General features: G+C 41.4%; 2 protein-coding genes across 3 annotated transcripts; one reads left to right on the top strand and one right to left on the bottom strand.

Moving 5' to 3' along the window:
- Nucleotides 1-1225: 1225 nt before the first annotated feature.
- LOC129815683 (neuronal acetylcholine receptor subunit alpha-4-like) lies at nucleotides 1226-7137 on the top strand. The gene is made up of 3 exons (XM_055869688.1): nucleotides 1226-4215; nucleotides 4996-6379; nucleotides 6788-7137. The coding sequence occupies exons 1-3, from the start codon at nucleotides 4208-4210 to the stop codon at nucleotides 6923-6925; spliced, it is 1530 nt and encodes a 509-aa protein (XP_055725663.1). The 5' UTR covers nucleotides 1226-4207; the 3' UTR covers nucleotides 6926-7137.
- A 98-nt stretch (nucleotides 7138-7235) lies between these two features.
- On the bottom strand, nucleotides 7236-18154 carry LOC129815682 (NACHT, LRR and PYD domains-containing protein 12-like). Of its 2 annotated transcripts, XM_055869685.1 has the most exons (12): nucleotides 17617-18154; nucleotides 16029-16239; nucleotides 15155-15396; nucleotides 14837-14971; nucleotides 14242-14269; nucleotides 11912-13675; nucleotides 11449-11622; nucleotides 10636-10797; nucleotides 10379-10552; nucleotides 9447-9611; nucleotides 9239-9288; nucleotides 7236-9037 (listed from the first exon to the last, which is right to left on the bottom strand). In XM_055869685.1, exons 2-12 carry the CDS (start codon nucleotides 16037-16039, stop codon nucleotides 8388-8390), a joined length of 3555 nt encoding a protein of 1184 aa, XP_055725660.1. In that variant the 5' UTR covers nucleotides 16040-16239; nucleotides 17617-18154; the 3' UTR covers nucleotides 7236-8387. The 2 variants fall into 2 exon arrangements, with proteins under 2 accessions (XP_055725660.1, XP_055725662.1); XM_055869687.1 differs by having other exon boundaries at nucleotides 15155-15393; nucleotides 16029-18154.
- Nucleotides 18155-18387: the final 233 nt, after the last annotated feature.

The raw sequence follows: 18387 nt of genomic DNA, 5'->3' as shown, positions 1-18387 counted from the left end.
ATGACACAACGTTTCTGTGTCTGAATGATCTATTGTATTTGTAGTGTTATTTGGTCACATTGAGTTTCTATTGGTCTGTTTCCTGCAGGAGTGGAATGACTACAAGCTCTGCTGGAATCCAAAGGAATATGAGAATGTCACCTCCATGCACATCCCATCCCAGCTAATCTGGAGACCAGATATAGTTCTTTACAACAAGTATGTAACGTTTTAATGCTAAGTGTGCGTGCTAAGTATATACTTTGAAACATGTCTTAAATGTTCACCCATATTAGGAAATTACTTACATGATTCCTTACCTTTTAAAAGTGGTTTAATTGTTCCCTTCTGTGTTGTGTATAGAGTACAGGATTGACTTCTGTCTGGATGGATTTTAGTTTTATATATATATATATATATATATATATATATATATATAGAAATAACAGACAGTGTATCTAAACTGCGTCCACGCCTGATGAATAGTAAGGGAGAACTGAGACAAAAGTAACACTTTTCTTTTTTCCCTAATTACTCAGATCAATAGAGCTACAGACACTATGTTATGTCAAACAACTTATATACAGTGCCTTCGGAAAGTATTCAGGACCCTTGACTTTTTCAACATTTTGCTACATTACAGACTTAATCTAAAATTGATTAAATTAAACAAATGATTCAGCAATCTACACACAATACCCCATAATGACAAAGCGAAAACAGGTTCATTTATTTTTCTGCAAATTCAAATAAAAAACAGGAAAACGTTATTTACAGAAGTATTCAGACCCTTTGCAATGAGACTCAAAAATGAGCTCATGTGCATCCTGTTACCATTGATCATCCTTGAGATGTTTCTACAACTTGATTGGAGTCCACCTGTGCCAAACTGAGCAATCGGGGGAGAAGGGACTTGGTCAGGGTGGTGACCAATAACCTGATGGTCACTCTGGCAGAGCTCTAGAGTTCCTCTGTGGAGATGGGGGAATCTTACAGAAGGACAACCATTTCTGCAACAGATGGAAGCCACTCCTCAGTAAAAGGCACATGACATCCCGCCTGGAGTTTGACAAAAGGCACCTAAAGGACTCTCAGACCATGAGAAACAAGATTCTCTGGTGTGATGAAACCAAGATTGAACTCTTTGGCCTGAATTCCAAGCATCATGTCTGGATGAAACCTGGCACCATCCCTACCGTGAAGCATGGTGGTGGCAGCATCATGCTGTGGGAATATTTTTCACCAACAGGGACTGGGAGAATAGTCAGGATCGAGGGAAAGATGAATGGAGCAAAGTACAGAGAGATCCTTGATGAAAACCTGCTCCAGAGCGTAAAGGACCTCAGACAGGGGCGAAGGGTGACTTTCCAACAGGACTACGACCCTAAGCACACAGCCAAGACAACACAGGAGAGGCTTCGGGACAAGTGTCTGAATGTCCTTGAGTGGCCCAGCCAGAGCCTAGACTTGAACCCGATTGAACATCTCTGGAGAGACCTGAAAATAGCAACGCTCCCCATCCAACCTGTCAGAGCTTGAGAGGATCTGCAGAGCAGAATGGGGAAAAACTCCCCAAATACAGGTGTGCCAAGCTTGCAGCGTCATACCCAAGAAGACTCAAGTATGTAATCACTGCCAAAGGTGCTTCAACGAAGTACTGAGTAAAGGGTCTGAATACTTGTTTTTGCTTTGTCATTATGATGAGGAAAAAAACTATTTAATCAATCTTAGAATAAGGCTGTAACCTAACAAAATGTGGAAAAAGTCAAGGGGTCTCAATAGATGCTGAAGGTCCTCTACCATTATCAACTGTAATTTCATTTCTATTGTAATTTAATTCAAAATAAATAGACCGAGAACAGAACTACCGCAACGTTACTTTGAACCTGCCGGCAGGGAGTAACCATCATTTTCTCATTTCACTTTAATTGGAATGTAGTAATGTTTTTCCCCATTTTCAATGACTCTTCATGCTTAACCCTACCAATCTGGTGCTCTAGCTGTCCTTGTCATGCACGCTCCTCTTGTCTTGATAGAATAAACGTCTTCATTCTCCTCATAAACGACAAAATCATCATGCTAATCACATTTCCATGGCTTAACAAAATTATAAAGATATACATTGAGTATACAAAACATTAAGAACACCTTTCTAATATTGAGTTGCACCCCCATCATCAATTTGTCGGGGCATGGACTCTACAAGGTGTCAAACGCTCCACAGGGATGCTGGCCCATGTTGACTCCAATGCTTTCCACAATTGTATCAAGTTGGCTGGATGTCCTTTGGGTGGTGGACCATTCTAGATAGAAACAGTAAAAAAGTGTTGAAACCGAAAAACCCAGCAGCATTGCAGTTCTTGACACAAACCGTTGCGCCTGGCACCTACTACCATACCCCGTTCAAAGGCACTTAAATCTTTTGCCTTGCCCATTCACCCTCTGAATGGCACACATACGCAATCCATGTTTCAATTATTTCAAGGCTTAAAAATCCTTCTTTAACTTGTCTCCTACCCTTCATCTACACTGATATAAGTGGATTTAACAGGTGACATCAATAAGGGATCATAGCTTTCACCTCGTCAGTCGATGTCATGGAAAGAGCAGCTGTTCTTAATGTTTTGTACACTCAGTACATATTTTTAACCACTAACCTGTCAATAAAAGCTTATGTGAGAAGCTGATCCATCAAGTCAATTGATTAAGGCATAATTCTAATGATGTCATATATAATTTTCAAACATTCAGTCACTTGTTGATATTTTGCTAACAGCAATATGAACTAGAGGAAACAATGGCCTGTGCTTAGTGGTTTTATTTGATTTGATTCTAGGTCATCAGTTTACATTGTGTTACTTTCGTCCCACCATCAATCTCCTGTAACTTCTCCCAGACTAATAGCCAAGACTAGCTAGAATGATATTTGAACCCTATAGTATCATTTAGTCACTAGATTGGTTAAGAAAATTACATCTGTTTGGAACCTTAAACAACTAAACACAACTCTACAACCAAAAACACTTCCGGGTCTGTTTTTTTTTACTTACATCGCTCAAAACGTTTTGTTTATAACTCGGCGAAAACAATATAACTCAGTGCCCATAGAGAATATCAATACTGATTTCATTTGACCAAAAGCAATAACAGCATAGCCACAACGCTATCATGCTGGGCTGTATAGCTAGCATAGAATGCTAAAAACAACACAGAGAGCTAGTGTAACGGATGTGAACATGGGACGGTTTAAAGTTATACTGTTACACTAGCAGCTCGTGCTCCGTGTACATTCCGTTATGATTGTGTACAAAGAGAAAATTCTAAACAAACAAAATTCAGACTAAAATGTAAGAATAACATTTACAGGCAACACATTTCACGTATTTTACTGGACATGTAATGATATTGTCACTCTTTTAATTACATAATTAGCTGATTAAATGACAGAATTAGCAGAGTAGAAACAACACATACCTTTTCACAAGGTCATCACTAGTTACCACACCAAGTCATAAATCCCACCTATTTCCCCAAAATCGGATTTTTTACCTTAACCTTAACCACACTGCTAACCTTACGCCTAAACATAACCTTAATTAAGACCAAATAACACATTTTTGTTTTCGTGATTTATTACGATTTTGACTTTGTGACTGTGGTAACTAGTGGACACCTCTCACAGGAGCATAAGGAAAGAGGAAGTAAAATGGGCAATGCAACAAGTTCACAGGAAATGGACCAAACCATTTTACAGCTCAAAGTTCATATTTTCTAATACCAACTCTTATGATCTTAGATGATAGATACATATAGATTTTACTATTACACCAACATAGTCATGGAAACATAATACGGCAATACCACAGTAGATTTCAGTAGATTTATTTCTGAAATAGAATAATGCCTAGTGACCTGATTGACCCAGTCCACTCTAAGATCATCCTGCCCAATCAACGGTGCCAGTCAACAGTAGCGTTGCGTGGGTAAAATCACTGGAGAAGCCAAGCAAGAACAATTCCAGATTACAACATGTGTTGTGATAATTGCATTGTTTGTTCTATAACCTGTTAATTCATACGCCTTGCGACCGTGATGTAAGACCTAAGGCCGAGACAATAAGAAGACACAGTGGCAGAATTAATTCAACCACACCTTTGTTTCATCACAAAACCAGAGAGAAACATCTGTCTGGTGAAGTCTACAAAACAAACAGTTACATGACAATAGCATGTTCAAGTAAGTTAATATTTCTGACATTTTTGAACTACTAAACAAAATTGATTAGAACCACGGAGAGTTACCACAACTTGCAAAGAAAACAAGCCCTGCCTCCACTATTCCAGCACCATGTCAACATCATCTAATCACCTATGCTTAGTCTACTACAGTGACTAAAAGATAGAAGGACCATTCACACCTGAGCTCACTCAGTTTAGCTCAACGCTGATTGGCTATTTATAATAAAACAAATTCAAGTGAGGCCAAGCGGCTTCCCTTGCAATCTATGCTACTGGCGGCAACAGTGGCATACTCTTTTTGACCAGACATAGATGGGCTACAAATACAGAGACAGAGGAGCACTGTTTCATTCGCTTGGATGCTTTCTCCTGTGAGATATATTCAGCCTCTTGCGAATTGAAGGAAATGTATGAGACACAGAGAAACGAAAGATAATAAATATATTATTTTGTATCTTTTTTTTTCAATGTCAATTTTTGAGTGAAGCCTGGCTTCACTTGGCATCCATGAATACACGCCACTGTGAGTCTAAGTGTCGTACCCCTGGTATATCTAAATAAAATCTATTGTTTTATGTGGCGACCCCACTGCAATTCGACTTCACTAGGACATGCTGCAATACACACTTTATGTTTGTATATATAGCCACAGCCACTCTTTTCTACCATTGATGATCAAAAAACAATGAGAGTGGACGGGCAATTTATCTTTATTGTCTAATCTGTCAGGCCATTCCTTAACATACAATCTAGCTCTATCATCCCTTCTTATCTCTAGTGCAGATGGTGATTTCTCCGTGACCCACCTGACCAAGGCCCACCTGTTCCACGACGGACGCATTAAGTGGGTTCCCCCGGCCATCTACAAGTCCTCCTGCAGCATCGACGTCACCTTCTTCCCTTTCGACCAGCAGAACTGCACCATGAAGTTTGGCTCGTGGACCTACGACCGCACCAAGATCGACCTAATCAGTATGGCGGGCAATGTGGATCAGATGGACTACTGGGAAAGCGGCGAGTGGGTGCTGGTGGACGCCGTGGGCAACTACAACATCAAGAAGTACGAGTGCTGCCACGAGGTCTACTCTGACATCACCTATTCCTTCATCATCCGGAGGCTACCGCTGTTCTACACCATTAATCTGATAGTGCCCTGTCTGCTGATCTCCTGTCTGACTGTCCTGGTGTTCTATCTGCCCTCTGACTGTGGAGAGAAGATCACCCTGTGTATCTCTGTGTTGCTCTCTCTCACTGTCTTCCTCTTGCTTATTACCGAGATCATCCCATCCACCTCGCTGGTCATCTCTCTCATCGGGGAGTACCTCCTCTTCACCATGATCTTCGTCACCCTTTCCATCAGCATCACCATCTTTGTGCTCAACGTGCACCACCGCTCGCCGCGCACGGACACCATGCCCCGCTGGGTGCGCCGCGTCTTCCTGGACATCGTCCCCGGCTTCCTGTTCATCCGGCGGCCTGCCGTGGTCAAGAACAACAGCAAGAGGCTGGCAGAGGCCATGCAAAAGAGGGCTTCGCTATGGGGTGAGCTGGAGGCTGAGCTGGAGGCCAGCTTCCCACCCACCTCCCCCCTGGAGGTCCAGGAGATCCTGGCCCGCTCCCCTTCTCTCTCCATGGGCCGACCCGTAGAGGGTTCCCTGCCCCCCAAGCTTCCCCAGCAACAGCAGCAGCCCCTGGACAGGTCCTCCAGCCAGTACTCCATCCTCCCGGAGGAGCCGACCACCTCGTCCCAGCCAGGCTGCTCTCCTCTGTTCCTCCACCCTCTCTTCCCGCCCAGGGACAAGCACCATGCGGCCAGGCCCAAGATGCGGTCCCTCAGCTTACAGTACGGCCTGGGTGAGAGGGAGCAGCCCCAGACCAGCGTCCGCTGTCGCTCGCGCAGCATCCAGTACTGCTGCCTGCATGAGGAGGTCTCCTCCATGGGTAACGGCAGGCAGCGGCCTCTCTCACAGCACCCGTCCCTGATGGAGGAGAGGAAGCAGAGCTGTTCAGCTGCCTGCAAGTATCACTCAGGCCTGGCCAAGGAAGCCAAAGCAATGACCAAGGACCAGCGGCTCCTCGTCTTATCCCCGTCCATGAAGATGGCCATGGAAGGTGTGCAGTACATCGCAGACCACCTCCGTTCGGAGGATATCGACTTCTCTGTAAGCAAAGGTCTCATCATTAACATGTAAACTGAGGAGGCAGATATATGAGCACAGACCCAGACCCCTTCAGTTTATCTACAGTATTTGCACACTGAAAATAGAGAATATGGTTTTAGCAATTTCTATGCTGAAGATACATATTGTTTATTTCTACGCATAATTATTTCAAAGACATCAAAAAAGGTACATGACACAACTCAATCGGCTTTACAGTTAGGAATGCCAGTGGATACGGGACTTGGCATTTGGCGCACAATGCCATATATTTCAGAGCACAATGCTGCATACTGTATCAATGGTGAACAACGTGAACCGTAGGAACACAAATTCTATCAATTTCAATATTTCAACAGTGATTAATTTTGTGTATGAAGTAACTAAAAACGGATTTCTGTCATTATTCAGGTAAAGCAGGAGTGGAAGTACGTGGCTATGGTCCTAGACCGGATCTTTCTGTGGTTGTTCATCTTGGTGTGTCTCCTGGGGACCCTCGGACTCTTCGTCCCGCCCTGGCTGGCTGGAATGATAGACCTATCTGTCTGACAACAAACACTTCTGAAGCCATTGCCCCTATGCACACTCAAGTTGTACAACTGATGAACAACTCACTTGACACAATTTTTTTCTGCACAACATTAATTACACAAGCATTGTGGAGACACTGCACAATGATTGTGTAAACATTTGTGTGCAGAAAATATCAGTTGTATGACAACCATTGTGTCAAATGCATTGTATATCAGTTGTGCAGACCTGAGTGTGAACAGGGCCATGGAGGATGTGACCAATAGACAGGAAACCTTCTCATTAATTAATTAATTGTGAAAAGCCATTTGTAGATAAAGTGACACAATTGTTTTGGCAATGCTTTATTTTCCAGAAGCCAGCAGATGAAGCCAAAGGTCTATAATGTGAAGGACTGAGAAGTTATATTGGGATTGTGGAAACATAGCTGTAACTGCCAAAATAATGAAAACAATTGAGAAAATGTGGTATACAAAGTATATTGAAAGCAGGTGCTTCCATACAGGTGTGGTTCCTGAGTTAATTAAGCAAATAAATATGTATAAAAATGTATAAAAATGCTGGGCCGGCCATTATTTTAGCTACCATGGCTATGCCCCCGTTTGAATGACAATGCTCCCATCCACAGGGCATGAGTTGTCACTGAATGGTTTGATGAGCATGACAATTATTTAAACCATATGCCATGGCTTTTTTAGATCTCAACCCAATTGAACACTTATGGGAGATTCTGGAGCGGGGCCTTGAGACAGTGTTTTCCACCACCATCTACAAAACATCAAATGATGGAATTTCTTGTGGAAGAATGGTGTCTCATCCCTCCAATAGAGTTCCAGTAGAATCTATGCCAAGGTGCATTGAAGCTGTGGGTGTATGTTGGTGTTCCCTTTATTTCGGCATTTACCTGTATCTCTACCTGATACTATGCAGGATATCTGGGGAAACAATAGGAATACTAAGCAAATCAAGTTTTACAAAATTATATGTTTAAGAACAGCTTTAATAAAGCATTAGAGCATAATTTCGAAAAATATTTAAGCTAGTTTAAAACACAGAGCCTTAGGCTAAGTTTACAAAGGCAGTCCAATTCTACTCATTTGTCCAATTATTGGCAATGATCTGATTGGTCAAAATATCAAAATTGGGCTGCCTGTATAAACGCAGCTAAAGTAGCCTAGATGGGACATATTTTAATATCCACCGTAGGTGGTATTTTCCTAAAGCTGTAAGGTTTAACGTGCTCTTAAATCTTGTTGTAATCGACACATTTTTACATGTTGACTTTCACGTTTTTATCCTCTTTCTCTGTGCTTTAGTGCTGTTGTTTTTTCACTTGCAAGAAAACTAAAATTCAAATTCACAAAGCAGACTTTTTTCCCTCTCGTGAATGTTTTTGTGATTTCTTCAGGTTCACTTTACGATTGAAACATCTACCGCAATCATTGTGTCAAATTAGCAATAGTGAAACATTTGTGCTTCTTCAGTTTCTGTAATGGAAAAGATCTTTATGAAGAAATCCTCCAATTAAGGAAATACCACCCAATTCTTGAAATTCTTCCACCGATGGCCTCTTAGCCTCTACAGGATTACTGGCAACCCCAAAAGACACTGAGGAGTTTGTACTCTGGATTCCAAACGCTGGATAGAGGGGCTCAGTGAATGTGGTCTGAAAAGTGTAAAGGTGGGTCATTGTGTCAGAGGAGACCTCATAGAAGGAGACAGTTCCAGCAGGATGGTCTAAAAACACTCCTACTCTCTTGTTTTGCTCAGATAGCTTTGGAGGAGAGGTTATTTTAGTGGTTTCATTATTGTAGTCGGCAGAGTCATGGTACTTAGAACAGGCAAGACACCAGGAATTGTCATTGGATCCAAGCTTACAGACACGACCATTTCCTTTTCTGCTGATTCCTTTATATGCCACTCCTATGACAGTCAAGTGCCCACTCCCCTCTGCCTCCCAGTAATGGCGCCCACTCAGACCCTCTGTACACAGCACCTGTGGACAGTCAAATCTCTCGGGGTGGTCAGGATACAGCTGCTGCTGTCGAACTCCTGTCACCTGTCTGTTTCCTTGAGACAGAGATAGGTGTCTGCTTACTGTGTTTAGGTCTAGAGTGGGCTCACAGGCATCTGTGGATGAAAAGAGAGGTTAGAGGAGGGGAAATAAGCTGGATCAAGCCAATGTGTCCGTGTGTTTAAGTCACGGGTGGGATCTGAACTACCTCATCACTAAAGTGTCTTACCTCCACTAGATTTACAGGAATAATGAATGTGTTCTTTTAGTACATTGACCGAAATAGATGAGATGTTAAAACAAAGAAACATACATACACTTCTTAAGCAGCTGTGGTTCTATCCAGATCTCTTCATTATGGTCCACACTGTGGCAGAGGAACAGAGAGTGAGTGAGTGAGTGACAAGGAATCAAGTAAAGTGTTGCCATTGGAATTACTGAAGGTCAGAATTCAATGTTGTGGTTCAAATAGGAGAGAAATATGCATACAAATGGAAAATATTGGCACAGATTTACTGCACTAACTTGAGATTACAATGGGCCTCCTCCAGTTTAGCAGAGAGAAGCTTCACGCCTGAGACTCCTGGGTGATTGAAGCTCAGGTCCAACTCTCTCAGGTGGGAGGGGTTTGACCACAGAGCTAAAGCCAGAACAGCACACCCTTCCTCTGTGACTTTACAGAATGACAGCCTGAAAAGAAAAACCATTCTGGGTTTTACAACTTGACTGAGGCTGGTGAGAGCTGAAATATGAACCTATCTTTTCAGAGATACACTATTATTAAAGCATTTACATCTACATGTTGGTTATTTAGCAGACACTCTTATCCAGCCAGTGCATTCCAATAGGGTAGATAAGAGAACCACATATTACAGTCATTGTAAGCACAAACTTTCTTCAATAAAACATCTATCAGAGAAATCTGAGCAAGTGAGGAAAGACAAGTGTTAGAGCAAGAAAGACAGTAAGGTGTTTTTGTGATCTAGGGCTAGATGACATCAGATTGACATACGCATAGCTTTGTTTTGGCGGTGTCAAAGGTGGAACTGCGTTAGAGCTGTCAAATCCACAAGCAGCTCGTTGCGTTACCTGATCACAGACACTGCCATTGGATACAACGAAACCACACCCGACTATAATCCGACAAATCCCATTCAGCCGCGTTACAAGTTCAAACACTCAAATTAGACTAATATGCATAAATCCCCCCATCCAAAAGAACATGAAAACATGCATTAGCCTCACATCAATGGTTTGACATTGGAGAGTCATTATTTCTAACATCGATAGAGCCTAGGGATAATAAGAAAGGGACTGGTTTGTGACACAAGAGCAGCTGCTCACTGATATGTCACCTCATACTGTAGTTACACCTCCAACGCTGGCTAGCGCTGGTTAATGCTCAATCTGATTGAATCCAGGCCATAGTAATGTACAGTATGTTCGTAAATACTGACCTCAGTATCTCTAGTCTACAGTTTTGATGCCCTAGTCCAGCAGAGAGCAACTTCACTCCTGAATCCTGCAGGTCATTGTGACTCAGGTCCAGCTCTCTCAGGTGAGAGGAGGTTGAGCTGAGAGCTGAGGCCAGCTCTTCACAGCAGTCTTCTGTCAGACAACATCGATTCAGCCTAAATGAGAGAAAGAATAATATTATAACACACTAGGCAAAAAGTAGCCATAATGAGAGGAAAATCACAAAGTAATGACTGACCTCAGTTTCTCCAGTTTACAGTGTAGGCTCAACAATCCAGCAGCAAGCAGCTTCACTCCATAATCCTTCAGTCTGTTGTAACTCAGGTCCAACTCAATAAGAGATAAGTTAAGAGAGACCAATATTTCACAAGACTCCCCTGTGATGCCACAGCCAGTAAGTCTATAAAGATGTGAGAATATACCATTGAAACAGGCTGGGTTGAACTTCCCAAAAACATAAAGATCATCTTTAACATAAAGATCATTGTTCGTCCATTTTCTACCAGTGTACTTAAGATGATCTTAATGCTAATTATGATCAACGAAAACAGAATGCATTTGAGCTCGCTCTGAAAATTAACCTCAAAGGGATAGTTTGGGATTTTGGCAATGATGCCCTTTATCTACTTCCCAAGAGTCAGTTGAACTAGTGTAAACCATTTTTATGTCTCTGTGTTCAGTGTGATGGACGTTGCCAACTTGCGTTAGCGCAATTGCTAACTTGCGTTAGCCCAATTGTAATTAGCTTTAGAGCAAGCAAATGCTACTGTAGTTAGCATTGGCCTCTAACTTCCTTTACACTGTACAGTCATACAAATGGTATTCACAAGATTATCTGACTCTGGGGAAGTAGATAAAGTCCCAAACTATGTCTTTAACAAAACTATCCAACAATGTTACAGTTTATGGTTTTCTTAAAACCTCTTAAAGCATTGTTGGTTAAGGGCTTGTAAGTAAGTATTTCACTGAAAGGTGAACACCTGTTGTATTCGGCGCATGTGTCAAATACAATTTGATTTGGTGATGTAAAGATGTCTCCAAATGTACTGACCTCAGTGTTTCCAGTTTACAGTGTGGATCCTCCAGTCCAGCAAAAAGTATAAACTCTCCATCATCAAACAGCTCACTGTTCCTCAGGTCCAACTCTCTCAGAGGTGAGTATGCAGATTGGAGAACGGAGGCCAGTGTGTCACAGACCTGATTTGAAAGAGTATAGCCAGACAATCTGCAGAAACAGAGAACATATCATTTCAGTCTGATGTTGTGCAGGCCATGGCAAACTGTTGAATCTTATTGTATTCGGTGTCTGCTGAGTAGGATCTGTTCATAATAACTTGATCTCATGCAACCTGTTCTGATTTTAAAAAATATATAAAGTGAAATGAAAGCAATCACACACAAATGGTTAGGGGTGTTAGGTCTCTCAGCATACATACATATTATGAAAAATGTGGGCTAGAATTATTCAGATTTCATCATTTTCTGGTATGTGTGAGTTTAGTATTGAGCCTTACATTGCCTTTCTGCAGTTTCTTACAGCTGGGACCAGTCTGTCATGCCCCTCCTCTGATGTGTTGTATTTCACCAGGTCAAACTCATCCTGCACCTCCTCTGACATCAGAAGCACATAGGCCAGTGCTGAGCAGTCAGCAGGTGACAGTTCTTCTCCAGACTCAAGGAACTTCTGAACGTTCTCCTGAACTGAATTGTCCTTCATCTCAGTCAAACAGAGGAAAAGGTTGATGTACCTTTCAGGTGACACGTGATGTGCACCAGGATTCTTGAGGTATTTTCTAATCTCCTCAACAGCCTCTGAGCTGATCTTTGTCTTTGGCAGTAGGCCTTGCAACAGTCTCTGATTGGAATCCAGTGTTATGCCAACAAGGAAGCGGAGGAATAGGTCCAGGTGTCCATTTAGACTATTCATGGCTTTGTCCACCATCATCTTCAGCAACTCATGCAAGGGAAGCACTGCAGAAGCATTCTCCAGGAAAGACCCAAGGGCCTTGATGTTGTTGCTCACACAGCAGTGAAAGACATGCAGTGCAGCAAGGAACTCCTGAAAGGTCAGGTGCACAAAGCAGTACACCTTTGTATACAACCCGCACTCTTCTTTCAGGAATTCTGTGCAAAACTCAGAGTATGTTGAGGCTTCACTAACATCAATCCCACAGTTTCTCAGGTCTTCCTCGTCGAATATGATATTGCCCTCTTGCAGCTGTTGAAATGCTAATTGTGCCAGGTTCAAAATGAAGATTTTCTTTGATGCCAAGATCTTCTGTCTATCCCTCTCATTCTGCCCCTGATACTTTTCATTTGCCAGGTTTATCTGAATGACCATGAGGCGAGCGTACATCTCAGTCAGAGTTGTAAGGATCTCTCCTCTCTCATTTCTCTGTCTACGAAACACATCCTCTAGAACCTTTGCAGTGATCCAACAGAAGACTGGTATGTGGCACATGATGTGGAGGCTCCTTGATGTCTTTACATGTGAAATGATTTTGTTGGCTAGTTTCCCTTCACCAAATCTCTTCTTAAAGTATTCTTCTCTCTGCGTGTCAGTGAACCCTCGTACTTCTGAAATCCGACTGACCAAGTCGTGGGGAATCTGATTTGCTGCTGCTGGTCTGGAGGTTATCCAGAGGAGCGCTTTGGGAAACAGAGTCCCCTTGATGAGGTTAGTCAGCAACTCATCTACTGATGAGATCTGTGTCATATCAAACAGCGTCTCGTTGTTTTGGAAATCCAAGGGAAGTCTGCTTTCATCCAGACCATCAAAGATGAACAGAACTTCACAATCAGTGTACTTCTTTACATCTATCTCAGAAAGTTCAGGGTGAAATCCATTTAAAAGTCCATGAAGACTGCATTGTTTTTTAATCAGATTCAGCTCTCTGAAAGGAAGCACAAATATGAAATCTACATCTTGATTGGCTTGTCCTTCTGCCCAGTCGACGATGAACTTCTTCACTGAGACTGTTTTTCCGATTCCAGCGATGCCCTTTGTCAGCACAGTTCTTATGTGTTCCTCTTCTCCATGTGATTGTTTAAAAATGTTATTACAGTCGATAGGGGTGTCTGGTGATGTTTTTCTCCTGGATGTATATTCAATCTGCCGAACCTCATGTTCTTTATTAACCCCTTCACACTCTCCCTGTGTGATGTAGAGCTGTGTGTAAATCCTATTAAGGGGAGTTTGATCTACTGCAGTGCCTTCTAACACCAATGCAAACTTCTTCCTCAGACTGGCTTTGTATGTCTTGAGAATATCATTCACTAGAATGAAATGTAAACAAAAACATGAAGTTCAAGTTATGAAGTAAAGCACCTTACTCTTATTGTAACCCTCTTTTGAATAAGGCTGTTTACTCTGTCACTCAGAAGCCACTCAAAGTCTCATAACAAAAATTCAAGTGGAGTATATTGCTCCAGCTAACTGATTCTGAGATTCAAACTTATATCACTATTTTGAATTAACACCAGATCAAAATATATTTATGCTAAGTTGAATGAATTAGATCTGGGGGAAATGCATAAATCTGTGGTGTTGTTTTTTGTGCTGTCAAATACCAGGTTGTATGATACGCCTGGGACAGGCGTAATGAACTGATGCTCAACTCACTGGAGAAACAAAAGAGAGAAAAGACAGAGACTGAGTTAAAGTAGTCCACCATTCTATTCCTAAAGAGGACAATCATCATTGATATAAGGTGTCAGGAAATTGAATGTGCACAATAAAGTGTATAGGGCCGTACTTTAGTAGTATATAGAACAGTAGTAACACTTGATGGAGAATAGGCAGTAGATAGAATTACAAGAAATACAATGTTTGATGCCTTACCCTTGTTGTGTGGAACAGCTATGTGGGGCTTCTAGAAATAATAAAGAAAAACTATAATTATTGTAGGAAACCTACAGTTCTGAATATGAATTTAAGGAATCCTGGAGTAAGTAAATCAACCGTATGACAACACATCAGCTAGCATCTGACCTGGGCAGAGAATAGTTGTAAATACCAACTTTTCAAATACTTACTGTAAGGTAGTCAAATATAGTTTACATAGAGTTTCAACTTAAAGGCTACTTTTTTCAAATATTCAAATACAGGTCTCAAAAAAACGAATCATATCTGAAAGTATTTTGAATACCTCTCAGAAAACCAAATAATATTTTAAAGTATTTGATTATATGCAAGTTATTTGAAAAAAAAAATATTTGATGGCTGCCAAATACTGTATTCAAATAGTTGTAGTCACCTCCAAAGTAACTATTTGTTGCCCAGGGAAAATAGTTACTTTCCACAAAGCATAGTTATTAAAACTATAGTTATCCCATGTCTGCACAACACAACACCACATAACATCTGACCTGAGATGTTTCACTAAAACCGGTATCTGTTCATACAGACATCAACTGTGTGAGAATGATAAAGTGTTCACCTGTTTTTGGCACAGTGATGATGATGTCTCTTACAGTAGAGTTGTAGATGAAGGGGGCGATGATAGTGCTTCCATCCTGAGCTCTAATGGAGGTTGGGATAGAAGCTACTCTATACTCCTCAACATGCTGGTCTTCTGTTAATTGACAATCAAACAGAACAACATTGGCATAGTGACTTGAAAATTGGTGGTGAACATTCTAATTGCACGTAGATCTAAATGTACTTGGTCAATCATTTTGAGCCATAAACATTTTACGGATACTTTTCTTACAAATACATTTGAAAAATAATCATAATTTTCAAAAAGGTGTCTTACTTTCTTGGTGTTTAATACCATGTTGTTGTAGTAGGTTCGGTTCAGAATGTGTTCTGGATATCTTTCCACACTGGGGGCAGCCAGGGTCTCCTGATGGAGCAGGCTGGTCCCTGTAGCTGCCGATGCACTGTCTGCACACTCTGTGTCCACAGTTTAAAGAGACGGGGTCTCTCAGCCCTTGCTCACACACTGAACAGCTGGACTGATGCTTGGTCAGACCTGCCCTCCAGCTCCACTCACTGCTGAGAGAGAGAGAAGAGCTATTCAGTGTGTTTGTGTGTGTGTACTTGTTTTCCTACATTATCAGGACCTCATTGTCCTAACATTTCACCCTAATGTCCCGAAAAGTTATGTAAACAAGTCAGGACATTTTTCAGATCCTGAATTTGTTCAAATGCTATTTTAAGCTTTAGGGTTAATTTGAGGTTTTTGGAATTAAGGTTAGGGTTAGGGTTAGATTTAGGGTTAGGTTTAAGGTTAGGGAAAATAGTATTTTTAATGTTCAAGCATTTGTACAGTCCAAAAACGTCTGAAATTTCACAAAAGCATAGTTTTGTGCGTGAGTGTCATGTGTCTGTCACATGTCGTTGAGGCTTTATTGAGGGATGTTGACGCAACATAAAAAACTGAAACAAATAAAAAACATAAAGAATGACCAATTAAGAACGCTTGTGCCATCCCTCTGCTGTGGTGAAACTGCTTGCTGAGCCAGCAACGAGTGTTTAGCAATCAAAACCATTAATAGGAAGTCATTGTTTATTTTCATGACAGGCGTCCACACGCAGGGTGTTGTATTGTCGGGAGGTAGAATAAACGTGTGTATAAGCCCATGTATCCCCCTCTTCTTCAATACCCATAGAGGACAGAAACCCACCTGTGTTCCATTACAGCAGATTTTACTCAGCACATGCAGTTGGATCCTTCATCACGGTAGACCTTCAACATCTTTTCAACAATGTCTGTCACATGGCCTCTTCGGATGGGTGGGAAGTCCTACAGAGTTTCCTGAGTCACAGAAAAACCTGAACCAACTCATGCCCCAGGTCATCCGGGAGGTCTATAAAGGAGTGTGTCCTGATGACAAGCTGAAACATACACGTTAGCATGGCCACCAGACGAGAACTAAACTCTGTAAAACTGAGACTCATAACCAATTTATTTCTCTCTAGCTGCTCCTATTATTACTTCAGAACTAAAGGGTGCAATTTTGCTGTTTTCAGAACTCACTTTCTATTTACAGAGTAAATCCATAGCAGCAACGTTTCGGTCCGGAACAGTGAGATCTTTATTTTATTATTTCTTACACACAGTGGGACAAACACAGGTGTCCCACTCTAAATAAAAATAGTTTTGATGCAGTAGAGCTGTGCCCTTTGCTTTTGTTCTATCAGTTTGGTGAACAAATATGTTGTTTTTCTCTAAAGGGCAGCACTTATACACTCATTAGTGCTGTGCACATCCCAGGTGGACTATATTTCAGATGCCTGCCAGATCTCACAACTCCACCACTGTTTATATAATAGTCACGTTCCAGGCAAACTACATTTCAGGCGCTACATTGCATTAACCAATGGTTGTGTGCCACATCCTTGACTGTGTATTCAGGCATCAGATTGCTATATCATAAGATGTGGTTAGCTGATATGTTAAATACCAATCCATGCGTTGTGAGATCTGGCAGCTAGGCGTCCGCAATGCAGTCGGCCTGGAACACGGCCACTATCTTAAACTGCATACTCTAGGTATGTGTTATCTACGGATATCTTACATAACATAGACACGTGATAAAAGAACACTTCGACTGGCCTGGCCGAAAGAGAGGTATGTGCACAGTCTACCCACATGCTACTAACGTCATGTTGACGATTGGTATGCAGCCATACCAATATTTCTAGTTTTGCCAAGTGGGCAGCTTGAAAGCCTGAGACCCACACTGAAAACAAGTGTTGTATAAAAAAAGCTTTCATGTGTTATTCTCTATTTGATTTGTCCTTTATTATCTGTACAATTGTTTATTCTAAAAATAAATAAATGTTTTCTGATCAGTCTCATTGCGCAAATACCAATCTGTCTGGATACGTTGAGGTTTATATGTCTCTTCCTGATAAATAACTTGGTTACTGTAAAACTTCTGTCAATCATTAGCCACAGTGAGAGTAGCCAAATGCATCACAGTAAACAGTTTAACAATTCCTAAGCCATGACGTCTGGAGCACTAATACTTTATATCAGAGTAGAGGTATTACTATATCATGTGGAGAACAAGGAAATGCATTACTGGGCCAATAAGTAATCCACAAAGCACATTCCAGTCCAACCCGCCACAACAGTATGTGCCCACAACTTCGTTGTCTAGGTCATAATGAATCCTGTAATATAAAACCAAACATTTTCCCTTTTAAGAAAACAATAACTAACCAACTGGAAATGTATAGTGATATCATCTGGTCTGTTCTGCTTACCCTCTGTTCGTTTGATGGTTATGATGTGCGATTCTCTTCCTGCTTATTACACCCAAGACCTCCCGAGTCTGACTGGATTGGTTTCAGTTATTGTCAGGTTGATAATGACTGTACTTATCAACAGTCCGTCTTTACAAGCGCCAATCTGCATTTATTCTCTCTGTCTCTCTCTCTCTCACTCTCTCTCTCAATTTACATTGCCAAAGCAAGTGAAATAGATAATAAGGCCGGGCAAAGTTGAATTATAAACAAACAGTCGGTTAAATTCATGGTTAATGCATAATTTTTAGATCAATTAAAAGTGATTAAGAGACGAAACAACAATGTCATTGAACCAATTCACTGTCCAGAGATTAGGGCATTCATCAGCTAAGACTGATAGTATTTTTGACAACCAAATTGAAGTCAAAATGATTGATGAAATCGAAGTGTGTCAGCTGTATGGTGATTTGCGATTCATAATTTAAATTTTACCAGTACTACCAGTAGTCTAGGCCAACCGATAACACCAAGATGGAATGCATTTGAAGTGATGGTGCGCCGCCAAGAACAGCTAGCATGTCCTGCAAAGTACATCGCCATTGGCATTAATTTTTGCAGATCTGCAGCTCCATAATGACGTGATCGACTGTCTCCAAGGTGGGGGCTTCTCGTGGCAGCCAGACGAGACAATCGAAGGAGGATGCGATGAGCAAAGTTGCTGGGCTCGAATTTAGTCGAGCTTGCTCTATATTGATTGATGCTTCTAATTGTGCATGTCAAAAATGACAT

The sequence above is a fragment of the Salvelinus fontinalis genome, chromosome 18, assembly GCF_029448725.1.
Source record: "Salvelinus fontinalis isolate EN_2023a chromosome 18, ASM2944872v1, whole genome shotgun sequence".
In the NCBI taxonomy this organism is placed as follows: Eukaryota; Metazoa; Chordata; class Actinopteri; order Salmoniformes; family Salmonidae; genus Salvelinus; species Salvelinus fontinalis.
This window is presented reverse-complemented; position numbering and strand designations above follow the sequence as displayed.

What these genes read in the sequence shown, in the direction of transcription:
- LOC129815683 (XM_055869688.1), top strand. An exon ending in CGGAGGATATCGACTTCTCT is followed by an intron (nt 6,380 to 6,787) that starts GTAAGCAAAGGT and finishes GTCATTATTCAG; the next exon opens with GTAAAGCAGGAGTGGAAGTA.
- LOC129815682 (XM_055869685.1), bottom strand. An exon ending in CATCACTGTGCCAAAAACAG is followed by an intron (nt 14,270 to 14,836) that starts GTGAACACTTTA and finishes TATTATTTCTAG; the next exon opens with AAGCCCCACATAGCTGTTCC. An exon ending in TGTAAACTGGAAACACTGAG is followed by an intron (nt 10,798 to 11,448) that starts GTCAGTACATTT and finishes ACATCTTTATAG; the next exon opens with ACTTACTGGCTGTGGCATCA.